We start from the raw sequence: 19,650 nt of genomic DNA on the forward strand, positions 1-19,650 counted from the left end.
CCGATGTGTTCAACGCAATACCTACTAAAATGGCAATTTTTCGTGGATTTTTTGGGTTTTGAATTTTATGTATGGTATACATACACTGGAGCTGGATTACATTTGGACATATAATTAAAAAATTCAAGCTTAACTTTCAGCTGAAGGGAAATTTAACTTCCGATTACAGTTTATCGACTATCTAAGATGCCTTGTCCCCCATGCTTCCGTATGATTTGAGTAAAAATAAAATAGCCTTTGAGTTATCTTCTAGTGTCAACAGATTTATCTTTCTTTCAACTGTGAAATCATAAATGAGTTAGTCCCTTATCAATAATGGGGGTGTATTTTTCGTATCATATTAGTTTGGAAAACATATTGCATTATCGTTATTTGTAAAGTAGAACGCTGTGCTCACCGGACAAAATAGTACAGTGCATGTTTATTTAACTTTTTTTTGCTGTTCTTAAGGTACCAAAAATAAACATTTGTTTAAAAGAGGCAAAGGAAATATGTAGAAAGCTTGAGTAAGTTTGTTTGAAATATAATTTTAACGAACGATTCCTTTTGAAACCATAATAAATAGAATTAGAGAAAAAAAAAAAAAAAAAAATAATAATAATTTTAAAAGTAGAATTCTATATCATTACCGGAAATATATTGCATCTAGAATTCTATATCATTACCGGAAATATATTGCATCTATGAAAAACATGTCATTGTATAGATTCGATTTGTTAAAATTTAGAACCCTTTTGCCCGTTTTTTCGACCAGAGTTTAGGTCTATTCGCTAAGAACGAAGTTAGCACAAGGATCGAGGATGGGTCACCGCCACATTTGCTGCGACGGCTGTCAAATGACGATCTTCCAGGGCAGCCGCTTCCGGTGTTTGCGCTGCGTGAACTATAATCTATGTGACATATGCTACGATCATCAAATAGAAACGGAAGAGCATCGCGCCAATCATCCCATGCAATTGTTCCCTGACTCGGACGATCTGGTTCTGCTTTACGGCGAAGTCCCAGAGCTGGTCCACCTGTCCAATTGCTTCACCTGTCCACATTGCGGCCTACTAGCGCTCACGGCGAAGCGGTTTATCGAGCATGTGTACGTACAGCATCGGGTGTCTAATGAGTATGTGGTCTGCCCCATGTGCGCCGGACTGTCGGCCGTAGAACTGGTGGCCATACGCCACCTGTCCAAACATCTCCTGCACAACCACATCGATCACGCCAATTACCTAGAGCCCGACACACCGCCACTACGCCGAATATTTACCCGGAATCACATGCGCCAGCACCGCCAATCGCAGCTGCAAACAACTCCGAATTCAAGGATATTCGATATATCCCAATGGCTGTCGACTGGACGTGTGAGCTCCGATCACCAGCTCCTCGGCAACAATGATCCTCCAGAGGAGGCAGTCAATTCAGAGTACTTGGCGTTAGGCTTGAGTGCCGGGGAGCCATTTGAACAGTACGACGACCGATATTTTCTACTTCAGTGGATTGCACAGCAAAAAGTGCAGTGTCAGGATACGGACGAATTTCAAAGGTTGCGGCGAACCCTCTTCGCCGAGCACTTGCTGATTTCCATGCTGTGCTGCGAGGACTTGCATCTGCCGGATGGAGACAGACGAATACGAGAAGGAAATGGGGAGAGTGATCTAGACCAGGAAAACCATAACAGTCTGTCCAAGGTCATGTCGGTGATGTCTCTGCCGTGGACAGGAGTTTGGCAGGCCAACCAGCTAGACGGATCGGAGGGGGAAGGCGAGATACAGGGAGCCAAAAAAGATGGAGTCGATCTGAACAAGGTAAAGATCGAGGAGCACAAAAGGGTGGCTGCGGAGGAGGCCATTGATTAGAATACTCGAAATTGTAATCTGACTTTCAATCATGTTGAATCCGCTTTGTGGTTGCGTTACATATTTCAAAGAAAAACAAAATTTTTGTGAAAATTTGGCTTACACTTATAATATGGCTTTTATATTTTGGCTTTTATTTATATTTACAATGTTTTGAGTAAAAATGGCAACCATTTTAACATCTGAAAGAGAATTTTTCATTTCATCCTTTATGTTAAGTGTATTTATTTCTGAGCACTATTTAATAAATATAAACTACGCCATTAATGCATTGACATCGCTTCTATTAATGCGAATTTAATGCAAAATAATTTTTTACCATGAACCGAAAATATAAACAAATTTTTTGTAATGAATATACATTTGTTTTGAGAACGATTTCTCACGTTAAAATAAAAAAATCCAATTGTTTTTATAATTAAAGTGTCGTATTTTATTGAATCTTAATTGGTCTTTACCAGCCTTCCTGCTGTTGCTGCTGCTGGCCACCGAATCCACCTCCGAATCCACCTCCAAAGCCTCCTTGCTGCTGCTGCTGCTGATCACCGAATCCACCTCCGAATCCACCTCCAAAGCCTCCTTGCTGCTGCTGCTGCTGATCACCGAAATCGCCTCCATAACCACCGGCAAATCCTTGCTGCTGCTGCTGCTGCTGACCACCGAATCCACCTCCGAATCCACCGCCAAATCCTTCTTGCTGCTGTTGCTGCTGTTCACCGAATTCTGGGATTCCAAACTGAGGTAGGGCAGCGGCCATGGCGAAGAGGGCAATAAAGAGGATCTGTAACAATATTAAAACTTAGTTCTTAAAAGATTTTCTTTGAAGTCTATATGTAAAACATACCAAAAACTTCATGGTGCTGATGCTTCGATTAGTCTTGCTAATGTGAATAAAATTTTTGGACGCCTCCGATCTTTTATACTCTCCTGCAATCTCGTCATGTCGTCACGCGCCGAAGTATTATCAATGTTCTGACCAAATCAAGTACAATTAACCCAACAAAAATACCACAAAATTTCCAGACGTCTGGGAATTTAATGTTTGAGAACTGTTTCACTCCACGGGGGGAACCCTTCAAAATCAATCTTATCTGGGAAGTCGAGGCTAATCTAATAAGTCCGCAACAGTTGCTTAGAAAAACTAAGAGCGACTTAGAAGAAGACGTTGTTTGAGATTACTTTAGATCATTTTTGTTCCGTATTCACGCTTTACAAACGTGCTACGGCAACAAATGGGCTTGTTTGCTTTTCTGGGTTATCATTAGACTTTCGAAATGAGGAGGGATAATTAAGTATGAAATCCTTGTATTCTTTGATTAATTTGTATACGTATTATGTCTTTGAATTTTAGTGTTTAAGAAGTTAGACCGCTTTTTTCATTTCCTCGATTATCAAATACCCACTTCTTAGCTAATAGAACTACTAAGATAATTAAATTTTTAGATATAAAGACAAGATGAAATCAATGAACAATCTAGAGTGGGCTCGATAACGTTCTGAAAGATTTGGAACGCTTTAGAGGTCTCATTCTCATTCGGTTCATACGGACAGGCGTACAGACAGAGTGACAAACGAATAAGGCTAGATAGATACCGATAGTGATGCTGATCAAGAATATATATATTCTGTATATCATAGGTATATAGGGTCGACAAAACTTTCATCAAACTTCTACAGACTTTTCAAAGAATCTGGCATACTCAATTGCTCCACAAGTACCGTCTATGAGGAATTGTATTTATTATTAGTTTATTTCTTTACATTATTTTTTTTTAAATGAAATATTATTTAAATATTATTTTCGCTGTGTGTGGTCACATTCAAAACCATTTAAAATTTGTAAACCAATTCTACCTTTTTCAGCCTAAAAGAATGCTGTTAAGTTTGTGAAATTAAATGCAGCGCTAAAAAGTCTCGCCGTTTCTTATACTATGATTTAGTGGCAATTGGAAAGCTTTTAATCGGTACATAGCTAATCAGCTCCAAAATAAGCAAAACAAATTAACAAGAAGAAAGATCAGGTTAAAGGTCTCCACCCCTGATCAGAAATCAGCGCTGTTAATGCAGTGCCAGAATTTTGCTACCTCATCGCAGACGCTTAATCTATTAACCACAGCTTGGGGTATATAGATTTCGATAGAAAATAATAAGCAAAAAATAAGAAAAATTTGTTTTTATTACTTTGTTTTGGTGCCACTCGCTCCATTCGGCTTCCACCTGCTATAAAAGCTCAGCCATTTACATAGATTTAGTTAGAACGTTTTCGACAATCAATCAATCTACCAAAATGAAATTCTTCGTAAGCTCTGCAAATTCCTGGACAGGATTTTGGTGGGTTCGGAATTGAAACATCGTTTTATTTCTCTTCTTTTAGATTGTCTTCTTCGCCTTGATCGCAGTGGCCTTTGCCGCTGGCTATGGACAACAGGGTGGACACGGCCAAGGTGGACGTGGTCAGCAAGGATTCGGACAAGGTGGACACGGCCAGCAAGGATTCGGACAGGGTGGACACGGCCAGCAAGGATTCGGACAGGGTGGACACGGCCAGCAAGGATTCGGCGGACAAGGTGGACATGGCCAGCAAGGATTCGGACAAGGTGGACATGGCCAGCAAGGATTCGGACAAGGTGGACATGGCCAGCAAGGACACGGACGTTACTAAAATACAGTCTAAATAAAAAAATTTTCCAAATTTAAAAACCCTTTAATTAGTTAATTAAATTGCAGAAATTACTTTTTACAATAGCTGAAAAGCAGCTGTCTTTTATACCCCTGGCTCGTAGACAAAAAGGGGTATATTAAATTCCTATAAAATTTAGTAGAACAATAGTCAGCGTTGTTGAACGTATTAGTTACAGATTTTAACACAAGTTTATTGTTTCTTTCTATATGAGAGCACAACCATTACCCGGGACATTTTTGGCAGTTTGTGGGCGTGGCAACATCAAAAAACAAACGTGCGCTGCGTCTATGCCTCTGGAATCTGTATGCCTTAGCAAACTTATCAGCTTTTATAGTTCCTCTGATCTCGACGGACAGACAGGCAGGCGGACGGACGTGGACTGGTCGAACGAGAATGTGTGATTAAGTGTATGAAAAAATACTTGAAAAAATTCTTAGGAAAAGATGGGAAAACAGCTGTCGATGTCGATTCTTTCTTCCATTCAATGGGGTTAAGTCTGGGAATTCACCGTTGCATCAGCTAATTCTCTTGAAGAAACATTGCAAGGCTGGAAATATCAACTTCTAGTGAATACTGATGATAGGGAAATGTAATTACTCTCAACAAAATTTTGAGTACGACCATTTTTACGATCGATTTAGAAATATAAATAAAACATGCATATAAGTTTAAGGTGAGGTCCTAAGTAAAAGTATGTGTACCTTAAATGGTTATAATAAGTATTTTAAACTATTGTATTTAGAAGGGTATTTAATGATAAAGTGTAAGCTCGTTTTATTTTTCGCTATATAAGACGCAGGTTGCAATAGAGAGCATTATCACATACAATATGGAGTTTATGGTAAGTGGGGCGTAATGGGCTAATATAAGTTGTTGATAAAAGAATATTAATAGTTTAAGGTTCTACTAGTCAGTTTCATGGTCACTGCTTTAGCTGCAACCAACCTAGGATCATCACACCGATATGACTGTAATTCGATTAAATGCACTTACAAGCTTTGCACAAATACTTTAGATGGTACACAAAATTGCACTACTAGCGATTCCATTCCTAAAAATATATCACACAAGAGAAGAGCATCTTCCTACAGGTATTCATGTGCTTGGAATACTGGAGTATATAAATGCACCCATATACGATGCACCCAAGATTTCGGCGGTCATAAAAATTGTACCACAAGCGTTACTACCCCAAATTAAAGATGGAATTAAGTAAATAAACAAATTAAGATTGATTGTCGCTCAGTAGCTTTATTTGTTCGGCTGGCTAGATATTTAGAGGTATTATAAAATGGTATTTCTTTGTGTTACAATCGGAATGACAAGACAAATTAGTTCACTGCTCCGGGTGGCGGTGTTGGCTGTCCGGCGCACCACGGCGAGCAGGGCGGTAGAGTTGGGCGTGGCGCGTCTGGCTCTGGGCGACCCAAAGCCCCGGCAAACAGAAGCGATAGCAAAAGCAGCTGAAGAGAGGTATTATTAATCAAATGTGGGGTCAGAACCAGCTCACGGCTATCAGATCAGCTTAATGCTGCTCCAAGCGAACTTACGCAGCACTTAAGGTCCATCGTCACCAATTAAAATTGTTGCTATGAATCTGCTGGGAGCCGCACGGCCTGCTTATATACCAAACGATTGGGTAACCCAATGATTACTTTACCATTTTCGAAACATGCACTTGAAACGAAAGCGAATTTAAAAAAAACATCTGAGATGTAGACAAACCATTCAAATATCATATTAAATGGAGATACAATTTTTAATTCACAAATTTTCACACACAAAGGTACCCTTTAAATTATTGATACCTTTGAGTTCATGTGCATGGTTTGTTTTCTGATTTCAAATTAATCCTTTTTTTTCGGTGTGCTGAATTTATTGTTTCCATGTTTTGGTGTCGACATTCAATGCGATTAAAATTTGTATTTGGGGGGCAAGATTTCTTGTGAAATTGTGTATATGGTTTTTAGCATCATTGATAACAAAGGTTCTTGGAATTTGACCTAACAAGCGATTGTTATAAAAATATTTCATGTAAATGTTAGCAAATGCTTGGAAATAATTATAACTTATAATGTAAATTATAGTTATTAATGGTGTTTATTGCTTGCAATTTAAATTATTCAGTGTATGTACTCTTTGCTCTTTGAGATAAAATATAGTGCAAACACTTTCCCTACTGACTTTACTTGGTAAAGATCGACATGCACTTTTAGATGTTAAGGTGGGCGTTGGGCGGAGTGCCCAAGTGGTGGTAAATAAAGAATCTGAAAATGCCCAAGTGGCACTTTCAGGTGTCTTCGAATTCAGCTCCTGCAAAAGGTTAAGGATGCAGTCAAGTGCAAAAGACCAACCGATCAGGTGTATTTTGGCCACCCAAACCCCACTGGGTCAGCAATTGTTGTATCTGGAAACTTCCGGTTCGTCACTCCTATTTAACACTGTGGCCGAGGGATACGGTTGGAGGACGTTGTAGAAACAATGTGCACTCATTGAGCGCAAATGTGCCAAATAATGACTTGCAGGCGAGCGAGTGCAATTTATATGATAAGCAACAAAAATAAATTGCAAGCAATTCATTTTACTTAAATGCAGTGCAGTGCAACAACAACTGCCGAGTTGGCAGCTTTATTTTACCCCTTTTTTCAGGTGAGTGTGCTTGCGTATGTGAAAGAAAAATACTTGGTTCAGATGTGCACACATATCATTTAAATTTTTCTGCTACGTTTGCAGGCAAACTTGATTTACTTGGGTGCTGCCTAATGAAGGTAGCGTCGGAAAATGCAAATGGAAATCAGCAGCAAAAACATCGATTGTTTGTGGTTAGAAAATTCTAAGCTCATTGCATTCTTTCGGTGAGGTTTTTGAAGTCGGGACTAAGCTTTCAGAAACTAAGTTATTTATAGTAAAAGCAATATTCAGACATTAATTATACATGGCACAGATATTTTGCTGTCATGGACAATACAACTAAAACAATGGATAACGTCGCCTAATAGATACACCTTACTAAGCTTCTAGAAGTGATTAGAAGAATCTTGCAAATGTAGAAAAATAGGCAAGAAAATCGGAGGTTTATATGAGTTAGAGTATGAGTATTCAAAATATTTATGGCATATCGATACGAATTTTAAAAACATAACATTTCTTAAAAGGTATTCAGTTCACTGCGGATTGTTGGCGTGAGACTCTGAAACAAACTAAGATATGGCTAAATCGAATCGTCTAGTCATCCTGATTAGGAATGTATATACCTTATGGGATCGAAAACGCTCTCTACTAACCGTTACATACTTCTAGTTATCGAATAACGGGTATAATGCAAGAAGTCACTAAATATACTTGCAAGTTATTTATGTGTATGATAATGTTCTCTTTTTATTATTTAGAATGTATCTATTTATTAAAAGTATCGCATACAATAGTTATGACGCGGGAGCAACGAAAATGGCAATGCTGGGAATATACAGCGGCGGCAATGCACTATCCTGACAACAAGGACACATCCAATGGTCCATAGTCCTCGTATTCATATGCAAAATTAATACTGGCTGGGGACTTCAGATGGGGACTTTTGCTGTGGAAAGTTCAAGCCTCGAACAGGCCAGGTGCGATGTCATTCAGCGGACATACAAAGGACTCCAAGACTTGCAGAATGTTGGACCAAGGATAGGGATGATGGAGCCACCGGGATAGTGCACAATTTAAACACACTCTTTAAAACCTTAAGTAAATAGTTGAAACTATGTTAAAACTTTTTTGAACAATTCTAAAAACTGTGTAGCTATTTGATTGAAAACAATTTTTTGTTACCAAATATTCTCAAACAAAAAGGTACAATAAACGTGTTTAGTAGCTTTGAGCGAAATTGTGATATCCTAAATAAATATATAGGTCAACTACAAACAGATGGAATAGCTGATGGACCTACAATGGGGCAACTGCTGTGCCTGCAACAGCGAAGTGCATCACATCCGTTGACCCGACAGCTATAGCAGAACCAAAGGTAACGTGTCCCGTCATCATTCTTCTTCTCCGCACTGCCCATGCTTCACGCTTGCGCCCTCTGATTTCGCTCTGTGCATGTGCTGTGTCCTTCATTGTTGAAAGCTGAACCTTGGGAGCAATCAGTGGATTATACGCTGCTTTACAAAAGCGGGCGACGCGTCGCCATCCCAGAAGACCTATGACCCGGACCCGGACTGGATGCCCTCTGATGCATTCAACACTTTTTTCTGCCCCGCTCATTGTTCGTTAAGAGTTGGACCCATGTGTGTGTGTGTGAGTGTGGGATGAAACATAAATTTAACTGCAAACTCATGGAGCCGTGTGACAAGGCCGCAGGAATTCAAAACAAAAGTTGCAACAAATACCGAACACGCCATAAAGACAACAACAGCAAATATATAGACATAAATTGCAGGCCTGGCCACTCCACTACATTCCACTCCCACTCCCAGCACTGCAGTGTAACAGTGTTGGTTAGCCCTTTCTGTCTCTGGCAAGCAGAAAGCAAAAAGAATGACAGGAAACCGGATGTGAGTGCATGCCTTTTGTGCATGCAACGAATTATTCAGTTGACACACAGGATGTGTGCTTTGCTGTTCATGTTGTTGCCACTGCCACACTGCTGGTTGCAGTTGCTGGCTTCTGGTTTGTTTGCCCGCTTTCCTCAGAGGATCTGCGCCCGGATCCTAGCCCAGTTTTCTCTGCATTTTTGGTTAATTTCGTAACCATGACAATTGGTGAAAAATTAACACACCCACACTTGCCTGTTGTATAAGCTAAAAGCGCGGATTGCCACAAAAGTGCTTAGCTGAGTAAGTTTTCCAGTTATACATGTAAGATTGTTTATTATTATTGTTTATTATTAATTTAATTATTAGTTTAATTCTAAATGCGGTAATTATATAAAGTATTCTTAGTTTGTGACCGAACGACTGCTGCTGAGAACTCGACTGACTGCAACGCTGACTTCCACTCCACTCCCTGCTGCCTTGCGATCGTTCCTTCGATGACTGATTGTCGATAACTTCGATTTCCGACAATCATGTTGCTGCTCAACAGCGCTGCCAACCGGGTTGTTGCCAGCCTTCAGCCTTACTCCATGTTACATTCGGCCCTCCTGATCCTCATCATCCGACCCGGATGACAATAGGTCTGCATTTTCGGCTATGTACTTCCACAACTTCATGTTGTCACAGCTGGTGGATGTGACATTGGGTCCTTCGACGTTTGCTGCTTTTTTAACGTCATATCTGCCATTGTCTTTGACTCCTGTGACTTCGTATGGACCTAAATACCCGCTTGCCATCTTGCGGCCAGCTACAAATTGGGTCCTTTTAATTGCAACCAGATCACCTGCTTTGTATTTGTATTCAGCTCGGCGCTTTTTGTCGTAATTGCGCTTGTAGTCCTTCTGCGCCTGCTCGATGTTGCGTTTTACCAGCTGTCTCATCTCATAGCGGTCCTCGTTGAATTGACAGACCACTTCTTCTTGGAGCAGTTCCAGTAACCGATCCTCAACTCGGGTGTACATCTTGGTGCCAAACATGACCTCAAATGGTGACAGCTTCAGTGATGAATGCACGTGACAGTTGATCGCCTTTTGTACCTCAGGCACATATTTGTACCACTTCGACGGTTCGTCTGAAGACAGCTTTGATATTATTGCCAAAATTAAACGATTTACTCGTTCTATCTGGCCGTTGCCTCTGGCCACTCCAGTAGTTGTGCAGACGTGTTCCACGTTATGGCTGCTCATAAATTGTTCGAACGCACCACTCGTAAAGGCCGTTCCTTTGTCGCTAACAATTCGCTTAGGGAAACCAAAAATGTTTGACCAGTCGGTCAGCCTCTTGACCACTTCTTCCTGTCCGGTTGATTTGGTTGGGAATAACCAGACAAACTTTGAAAACGCATCGACTGTTGCCAGAATGTATTTATACTGTTTGGCCGATGAATCCATTGGCCCCAAATGATCGATGTGTAGTGTGTGCAACGGTGCGTCTCCTTTATCTATGCAATTTAGATATCCCTCCTGCTTTCCCAACTTTTTGCTGTGGATGATACATTTTATACAGTTAGAAATTAGCTTTTTTACCTTGTATTCCAAATGAGGAATAAAAAATTGCTGCTGTATGCTATGCATCGTCTTTTGCAACGACAAATGGCCAACTTCATGTGCGCTTTGAATCACCTCCCTCTCCATTAGTGCAGGGACAACCAGTAGTTCATTGCCATTGACCATACTATACAACAGGCCACCTTTTAGCTTGTAGGGTTGGAATAGACGATCTTTTAGAATTTCCAGGATTGCTCTAATTGAATCATCGTTCTGCTGCGACTTTTTAATACGTGCTGTCAACTCGGATGTTATCATCATGCATGCTTGGGGATGGCGGCTTAAAAAATCAACGTGTCTCATTCTTTCTCCTGCACGATGTTCGGGTTGAAAATTAAAATCCTGCATATATAGAATCCATGGTCCGACTTCTCTTGGGACATCTGCTTTTTTTGTTGTCTGTTTAAATGCGACACAGTCCGTGACGAGCTTGAAAGGGACTCCCAATAAATAGTGTCTGAACTTTTTCAGAGCTAAGTATGCGGCTTTTACTTCAAGGTAGTAACTATGACGATTTGATTCGGCTTTTGTAGTTTTTCTGCTCCAAAAGCAGACTGGGTGAAAACTGCCTTCGAACTTCTGCAATAAAACGGCTCCTAACCCGTCCTTAGAGGCATCTGTATGAAGTTCGGTTTCTGCTTCTCGTGAGTAGATCCTCAATACTGGTTCGTTTACCAGAATCTCTTTCAGCTTATTCACCGACTGCTGCTCTACTGGTCCAATGTTGAAAATGGCATCTTTTTTTAATAGGTCCGTCAGTGGTCTCGCAATTTGGGCGTATCCAGGTATGAATTTTCTGAAGAATCCTGTGAGACCCAGAAATCCTTGAACGGCTTTTACATTCTGAGGTGTTCCAAAGGAATTCACTGCTGATGTTTTCTCTTTTCCAGGGCATATTTGTCCACCTTCGATAATATGTCCCAGGAAATGAATTCGCCTCTGCATAAAGTTGCACTTCTTCCATTTTATTTTTAGACCAAATTCTGCAGCTCTCTTAAGTACCATTTCCGTCTTTTCCATGCATTCTTCTGGGGTAGCGGCATATACAATTATGTCATCCATATATAGCTGCATTATATTGGAATTGATTAGTTCTTGAAAAATAAATTGAACGAACCGTATAAACGCTGCTGGGGAATTCTTAAAACCAAAGGGCGCTTTGTTAAACTCGAATAAGCCTTCTCGGGTAACAAATGCTGTGTACGGCTTGCTGGCTTCTTCTACGGCCACATGAAAAAATCCGTTCTGTAAGTCCATGGTTGTAAACCATTTGGCACTCTGCAGTTTTTCAAGCACCTCCTCCATTATGGGTACCGGAAAACAATCCATCAGAACCATGGTGTTCAATTTTCTATAGTCCACGCAAACGCGTAGGGTACCATCCTTTTTCTTGACAACGACTATGCGACTGGCAACATTTGATGTAGATTTACGGACGATTGACTGCTCGACCCATTCCTCTACCTGCTTCTTTACAGCTATAGCTTCTTCTTCAGATAGTCGGGTGTGTCCATGGCGAAAGGGTTTAATCACGCCATCAGGAATAATTTTGAGTTCGACTGGACATTGCTTTATCTGCTTGGGTGGTGTTTCGTATGTTCTCTCTATCATGCGTTCAACGTCTTCTCGGTATTGTGGTGCAACTGTAAAAGAAGATTCTTCACAAATATTAAACATTTGGGAATACTCAACCGCTTGTTTTTTATCTGCTTCCAGGTCAAGAAAAGTATAGCCTTCTGCACTACAGATAAGACGAAACTTGCTGATAAAATCGTGTCCCACTATTCCATCGCAACTGAATTTAGAATCGTGGACGACTAAAACGTTGTGGCTTGCTTCCACCTGGTCGGTCTTGATTAATGCTCTGAAGCATCCAATCGGCTGTGTTGAGGCATTTCCCAAACCTCGCAATACTGTTGCAGTGCGGTTTAAATCAACATCTTTCATCTTCTTGAATATAGCTTCTTTAATTATGGTCACATCTGATCCTGTGTCCACCAGACAGTTGATGATAATCCCATTTATGATTACTGGCTTTGTTCGTGCACTATCAACGTGAATGCGCATGCTGTTTACTTTTTCCGGACACTTGCTTGAGATATGGCCCTCTTGATTACAGCTGAAACATTTGGTAGGAAGTGTACAATCCTTTCGTTTGTGTTCCCTCGAACCACAGTTGAAGCAGTGATCTGCTTTTACACCTTGTGTAATTTGCTTTGGTTTTGGTTGAATATTCGGCTTGTCAACAATATTCAGACTCTCGTAGATTTCGAATTCTTGCTTTAATTCCTTAAGAGTTTTACAACGGAGCATAGCACCCTTATACTCCTTTTTAATGTCGAGGCCGTTTACGATATGAGTTATCAAAGCAACTGTTTCAACTTCACCTAAGGCTGCTATTTTCTTCATTTGTAACAAATAGTCGTGTAGAGTTTCCTCCCTCTTCTTCTTCCTGTCTTGCAACTTTTTGTGAATAACGGCGCTATTATAGCTGCCTGGAAATTCTTCAATTAGTGACTCTTTGAGTTCAGTGTATCCACTGACACATTCAGATTCTAAGAAAAGTTCTGCTGATCCAATCATCTTACTTCTGGCTTGAACATATTTTTGTTTCTCCGAAAGTTCATATGCCTCGGCATTTTTCTCAAAAATTTCAAACCATTTTTTAATAGGAATTGATTTGCCATCACAGTCACTTACAACTTTTTCAAATTTTTCTGCAGCGATAATTACTTGCCCCTCTTGTTTAGATTTTGCCAACATGCTCTGGGTTAGAGTATTCATCATTTGTTCAAATTTCTCTTCGACTTTAGCACTAGCGTCTTTATTCTGCTTCTTTGCCTCTGCTTCTCCTACAGGCGCCAACTTTTGATCTTCTTCGTTCATTTTTTCTTTTCTGCTTTCGTCCTCGCTTTCGTTCTCTAGAATTGCTTGTATTTGGTCGGTGTTAAGTTTTTTATTTGTAGGTGGTGTACGTGTGAACATTCCGCGACAAGGCACTAACACCAGCAAACAACGACAATGTTCTAACGGCGCGACGGTAGTCGATTTTGCAGACGGCGATTTTGCAGACGGACAAATTTTGATTTTCGTTAGAAAAGAATTTCACCACCTTTGCAATTTAATTGTTTTAAATTCCACAACAGCAAAACGACTTGAGTCTGTATGAGTTCAACCGATTTTTTCAACTTTCAATGCAGTAGACGTAGCCATAACTTTACAACTTTAAAGACTAAATCCACGCACACGACAATTTCAACTTTATCAGTTCTCTCTAGCAGCTTTCCCGACTTTTACCGACTTGTGTTCAAACAAAATCTGTACAACTGATTTTTCCAACTTTAAATGCAATAGATATAGCCACAACTTTACAACTTTTAAAGACTATACCCACGCACACAACAATGTCTTTTTTCTTTAAACAACTGCACCTTCATATAACCGATTTAGGACTGGACGAGCCCCCATGTAAGATTGTTTATTATTATTGTTTATTATTAATTTAATTATTAGTTTAATTCTAAATGCGGTAATTATATAAAGTATTCTTAGTTTGTGACCGAACGACTGCTGCTGAGAACTCGACTGACTGCAACGCTGACTTCCACTCCACTCCCTGCTGCCTTGCGATCGTTCCTTCGATGACTGATTGTCGATAACTTCGATTTCCGACAATCATGTTGCTGCTCAACAGCGCTGCCAACCGGGTTGTTGCCAGCCTTCAGCCTTACTCCATGTTACATACATATATCTGACTTTATCTTTTTTGTTTGCAAAAAGTGCAGCTTCTGAAATCCTTGTTAGGTGTCCTCCATATAAGGTGTTTGCTTTATTTAAGGTGTTCTGTTTGACTTGCTGGCATGGAAGGATATATGAATTAAAATATGCTTTACGATTGTATATGGCTATACATAGAAGGGAATAATTTCCATAAAGTACCTGTCTTCCTACTTAAACACCACAAAACGGCGGAAGCATTTTATTAGGCCATTTCATTTTTCTCAGCTAAATGTGTATAAGGCAATTTTTAAAGCAATTTTACCATTTTATGTGGACCAAAATCATAAATAATATAGGCAACCCAAAGCAAAGTATGAGGTCGATGCCAAAAAAGAGGAATGGCTGGATGCGATGAAAAAGAAGAGTAATCAAAAAGTGCGTGCTAACTAAATTGTTATTGCTTTCAAATGTCACGTATCATTATCATAATTTTTTCGCTTGACATTTTTAAGTAGCTGCCATAAATGTTTATAACTTCAGCACACCGAAAGTGTTTCTATTAACTTGGCCCGAGGTTCCTCCCCCTGCAGAGCATGGGACTCTTAACATTATTGGACCCGAGGGACGAGCAGCCCAATAGGAACGCAACGGAAAGGACGAAGTCCTTGGGCCACACACGTACGTAGGCACCTTGACATTCATAATTCATAATTTATGACTGCATCTGCCAGGTCCTTTTTCCTTTTATATATTATAATTTAACAGCTGAAAGGTGGCAGACGGAAGACAGGAGATTACTTTGAAGTCCGAAAGCTTATACTTGAAATAATTTAATTTACTGCAGAGGAATGCACGCTTTTAATTAATTAATATTACAGTTCTATTACAAAATTCAAATTAGTTGAATTCAACAAAACTCGTGGTTCTTAAAAATCAACAAAAGTAATCTAAAAATTATAAAATGCACTCATGAACCGAATGGATATTCCTTGAATTTATAACATTCAATTGAGCTTTTATACAACATTGGAACTCAAGCAATTTGCATAATTTTATTCATACCATTTTAAATGGGCAGCAAACAATGTGTCTAGACAAATGTTTCCATTTATGAAATTGCTATTTTATGCAATATGCTTGTGATTAGTTCGCTTATGGATGAATAGGCAGTATTGGGCATACATTCAGATGCAGATACATTAAATACCAGTCGCAAATCGAATCAACTTTATAGAAATTATAAGAAGTACCAAAAAACGATGATGATCAAAAACTTACCCTACAAACATTAAAACTAATCAAACTTTTAAATACACTTCAACCGCAGCAGGCTTAAGATTGAGATATTGCAGTAGGGAGGGCGGAAGGCCGGAGGAAGTGGAGGCGTGGCAGCGCCTAGCGTCCAGAACAATTCGACAGGCGTCTTAAGAGGCATCGGCATCGGTTCGACTTTGATTTGTTGCCTCGGTCGCGTCTCATCTCATCTCATCTTCCTTGCCCCCGGTACCATCTCTTTTTGGCCTTAACTTTAGCCGGACTTTTGCCTTGTTGTCAACGTCAACAGAAATTGATTGCTCACCGAGAACACCAGCAGCAGTGGCAGCATCCTCCCCGCTTTTTATACCCTATTGGACTCTGCCTCTGTGGCATTTTCATTTCATTCAGAGTTGAGTTTACTTTGCGCTAAAACTTTTACCCAGAGAGCTTCCGAGTCCCCCGTCCCTAAGCTTCTCCAGTGAATTATCCTGAGCCAGCGGACCAAGGCAGCCTACTCCCCGGCCAAAACTTTGACACAGTTTAGGAGCCAAAAGTTTAATGGAATTTGTCTATGGCATCGTCTTGCCCCCAGGCCTGCCATTCGCCCATTCGCCAGCACTCCTTTTGCCGCGCGCCGCCAAAATAAATAAAACAGCATTCAACTTGTTTTTAAAGCAATTAAAAATTCTTTAAGACTGCGGAACACTTTTACCACTTTGTCCTGAGCCACTACAAGACTCCTTCCTGCTGAAGGCCAACAAATTGCGATCGCGTCGCGGGTTGAAAGGATGTCGTAGGAGACGAGGGCAGAGAGATGGAGAGGCGCTGGAAAATGTAAACAAATGCGGAATGAACTTAGGTTTTTAATTTTAAATAATATTTTAGTTTATTTTGAAGTCTATGTGGTTAGAATAGAATTATAGCGTTGCTATAAATTAAAGGACCAATAAAGGACTCGTAAAAATTTTGTAGATTTTCAAAAAACATTTGCAACATATAATATGTGTTTTAGTTTATAGAATAACATGTACACTTATTATTTATTTGAGTAGAGTGCCTACCTGTAAAGAATAAGTTGGTCCTGTTAAGCAATCAAATGAAATTTCAAACAATTTCAAATCTAATTTAATTAAGCAGAGTTCGCTTGTTGTTTTCTTTTTTGGTTCCCCAATTTTTTTATTACAAAGTTCCACGCGGCGTATGAACAATGCGGCTGGTTTATTGCTTACGCTCCCACAGAGAGGGCATAAAACACACACGAACTCACACATAGCCAACATCATTATCAACACTAATGCACAGCCAAACTGAAACACACTCACACACACTCGCAGAAATGTATGGGGAGAAAGTAGGTTCTGAGGAAACTGGTCTTAACTACTTTCTGCACGTCTGCAGATAAAATCGATAAATTCCTTTTCGTAAAACGAATTAGGAAACTAATTGACTTGGATTTCGCTTAAAGAATCTCACATAAAGAATCTCACATAAATCGTTAGCTTAAGCGTGATTCTGGCAGTTGCATGGTTGGGGTTTTGGTCTTTCGGTGCGGCATTTCTTTAACTTTTTCAGTAGTCCAATGCCAAGCTGAAATTGGAGCAGAAATTGTTCGCATTTTATTTTACTTAATTTTTCCTGAACTATTTATTTTGCACCATAATTACACTGCTTTACAGAGCTGAATGTGTAGAGTGGGTCTAGTTAAGTTTAAATTTTCCCTAAGATTATATAAAGTAATTATCAAATATAGAACCAGAAGTCCTTAGAATAAAAGGCTTTTAAAAAGCTTATTGAGCAAGTTATTATAAGCCACATAAATGAGTTTTTAAGAAAAGTTTAGACATGCATTATTTTGTAAGCCAGTGTGTTTAGCATTTTAATTATGTCGGACGTTAAATATCATTAAATGTGAAACATTTTCCCCCATCGCCCCCTTCCATTCGACTCCTTCCGCTAACCACTCAGCGCCATCATCGTAGTCGTCGTCATCATTCAGCTCCAGCGGAGCGTTGACAAACTAACAAGGCGCAAATATTATGCTCACATTTCCTGGCTCTATGCATTTGCCTTTCAATTTAATTTAACCCATGGACTCGAACACTTGCACCTGCCACTGGTTTACGCGACTCCCGCATCCTGAATTTGCTATCTGTGCAGGCATTTTATGCTCGGCTTATTTGTGCAGACGTCTATGCCACTTGAAGGTGCGCACAAAAATTCAAGAGCCAGCATTTTGCACACAGATACGAAAACATCTCACTTAACTCATTGGCGTGGAGGAATTTTCGGGATCACTTCCTGGTAAACAAAGTTAAAAGCTGATTTCCATTCCCTGATTAAAAGGACATGTTATTTTCAGCTTTGATGCACTTATGTAATGAGAAACCCTTTTTTCAATGAAGTGCATGAGGCAATTCTATGTAATACATCAATTCGAGTTTGATTTTCCCCTTTATTAAAATACTTAAGTAAGAAAAGCCAGTAAAAGAAGAGAGAAATCTATAGCCGAGTTTCACAAATATGAGATACTGGTCAGAGAAGTCAGAATAAAATATTAAAATTTTTTCACATCGACAGTGGTCTTGATCAATAGAACATATATTTAATGTTCTCAAAAACTCTTTTTTTTTCTGTGAAATACTCTTCAACGCGTCAAGAATAGCCTGTTCCTCTTCGAGTAACAGGTAGACATTTAGTTTAAAAAAGGTAACTGAAATGACTTTTCATATTTATAAATTCAAATACTCCCATTTCTTTTGCATTCGTACGTTCGCCGAAATTGCAACGAGCATGCAAATATATAATTTTAATAATGTCGTGGAAAACAGGACTTTGGTAGACACTCCGAGTGGCACAATGCAAGTACGGCTCATCAAAAATACCATCCGAAAAGGGGAACCTGCCGTGGCAAGTCATTTGACAAGGTAAAAGTTGTCCTTCCCTTTTCTTTTGATTGTGTTGATGATATTGTTGTTCATTTGCTGACAGCAGAAGGTGTGTAGTGGTGTAGTTGGGGGCGTGGCAGCCCCATGATATCCCCTGAAGAGTAGAAGAAAATTGCAAAATATGAAATTTATGTTCCCACGAAATATTTTTATGTAGATTCCCCATTTTTTGCAACATCATTCCCAACCCGCAAATAAATGAGTGCAATTTATATGCAATTTGTTTGCGGAAAGCACAAATTAGAGTGAATGAAACCCTATTTGACTAATTGTGTCAGCGTTTTCTGAAATGGGAAATATGTTGAGCTGCATTTTATTTGCTTAAAAAAGTAACACAAAGCCATGTTTGTTACAATGTAATAAAAAACAAAAGAAGCTATAACTTCTAGAGTTTTACGTAAATACCAAAGTTATTGGTTGGGGTATAACTGTATTTACAAGGTAAACCTGCCGTCTTAAAACTACTATAGTTTGATTAACTATTTTCCAATTACAGAGGTGGTCAAAAGTATTTACACAACGAGCTTTTTTTTCAATTGTCAACTAATTGAAAAAAAAGCTCGTTGTGTAAATACTTTTGACCACCTCTGTATAAACTTGGTGACATTGTACTATTTGTTCCTTCTCTGAAACATTTCGAAAACTCTTTGCACAATACCTTTAGCAATGGGCAAACTTTGTTTTATTTTTATCTTCTGCTCGAACACTTTTATTCATTTTATACGTTTTATTGGGCTGGGGTCAAAGCTCTCGGCTGGGTTAGACATATACCCTTCTCAAGTTCAAAAATTTATTGTTTCAATAGACCCCGGCGACACATGCAGTTCGACGAGAACAAAATAAAATTGAACCGATATAGGAGAAATTGAATTTCTATAAAAGTTTCGACAGCATGCAAAAGACAAACTTTGTCCACTGCCCGCTGGAGGAGGTGTGGGTGAATTTTGGGGTTGGGCAAAGGAAGTTAAGAGGCTGGATCACATACGCTGCTGCCACGCCCACCATTCGGAGTCAGGAGTTTGCCAAGGAGTTAAGTAGCCAATCACCATGTCCTCCTTTTGTCCTTCACTCAGC

The 19,650-nt window shown here is 39.6% G+C and overlaps 4 protein-coding genes across 4 annotated transcripts; 3 read left to right on the forward strand and 1 right to left on the reverse strand.

Moving 5' to 3' along the window:
- The first annotated feature begins 682 nt into the window (after positions 1-682).
- On the forward strand, positions 683-2,050 carry LOC117150786. The gene has a single exon (XM_033317832.1). It carries the CDS (start codon positions 801-803, stop codon positions 1,845-1,847), a length of 1,047 nt encoding a protein of 348 aa, XP_033173723.1. The 5' UTR covers positions 683-800; the 3' UTR covers positions 1,848-2,050.
- A 220-nt stretch (positions 2,051-2,270) lies between these two features.
- On the reverse strand, positions 2,271-2,760 carry LOC117150787 (heterogeneous nuclear ribonucleoprotein A1). The gene is made up of 2 exons (XM_033317833.1): positions 2,692-2,760; positions 2,271-2,628 (listed from the first exon to the last, which is right to left on the reverse strand). Exons 1-2 carry the CDS (start codon positions 2,701-2,703, stop codon positions 2,302-2,304), a joined length of 339 nt encoding a protein of 112 aa, XP_033173724.1. The 5' UTR covers positions 2,704-2,760; the 3' UTR covers positions 2,271-2,301.
- Positions 2,761-4,059: 1,299 nt separating this feature from the next.
- On the forward strand, positions 4,060-4,547 carry LOC117150713 (aspartate and serine-rich protein-like). The gene is made up of 2 exons (XM_033317728.1): positions 4,060-4,146; positions 4,222-4,547. The coding sequence occupies exon 2, from the start codon at positions 4,265-4,267 to the stop codon at positions 4,523-4,525; it is 261 nt and encodes an 86-aa protein (XP_033173619.1). The 5' UTR covers positions 4,060-4,146; positions 4,222-4,264; the 3' UTR covers positions 4,526-4,547.
- Positions 4,548-5,359: 812 nt separating this feature from the next.
- Positions 5,360-5,760, forward strand: LOC117137391. The gene is made up of 2 exons (XM_033298813.1): positions 5,360-5,371; positions 5,431-5,760. The coding sequence occupies exons 1-2, from the start codon at positions 5,360-5,362 to the stop codon at positions 5,728-5,730; spliced, it is 312 nt and encodes a 103-aa protein (XP_033154704.1). The 3' UTR covers positions 5,731-5,760.
- The last annotated feature ends 13,890 nt before the right edge of the window (positions 5,761-19,650 follow it).

The sequence above is a fragment of the Drosophila mauritiana genome, chromosome 2L (genome assembly GCF_004382145.1).
Source record: "Drosophila mauritiana strain mau12 chromosome 2L, ASM438214v1, whole genome shotgun sequence".
Taxonomy (NCBI): domain Eukaryota; kingdom Metazoa; phylum Arthropoda; class Insecta; order Diptera; family Drosophilidae; genus Drosophila; species Drosophila mauritiana.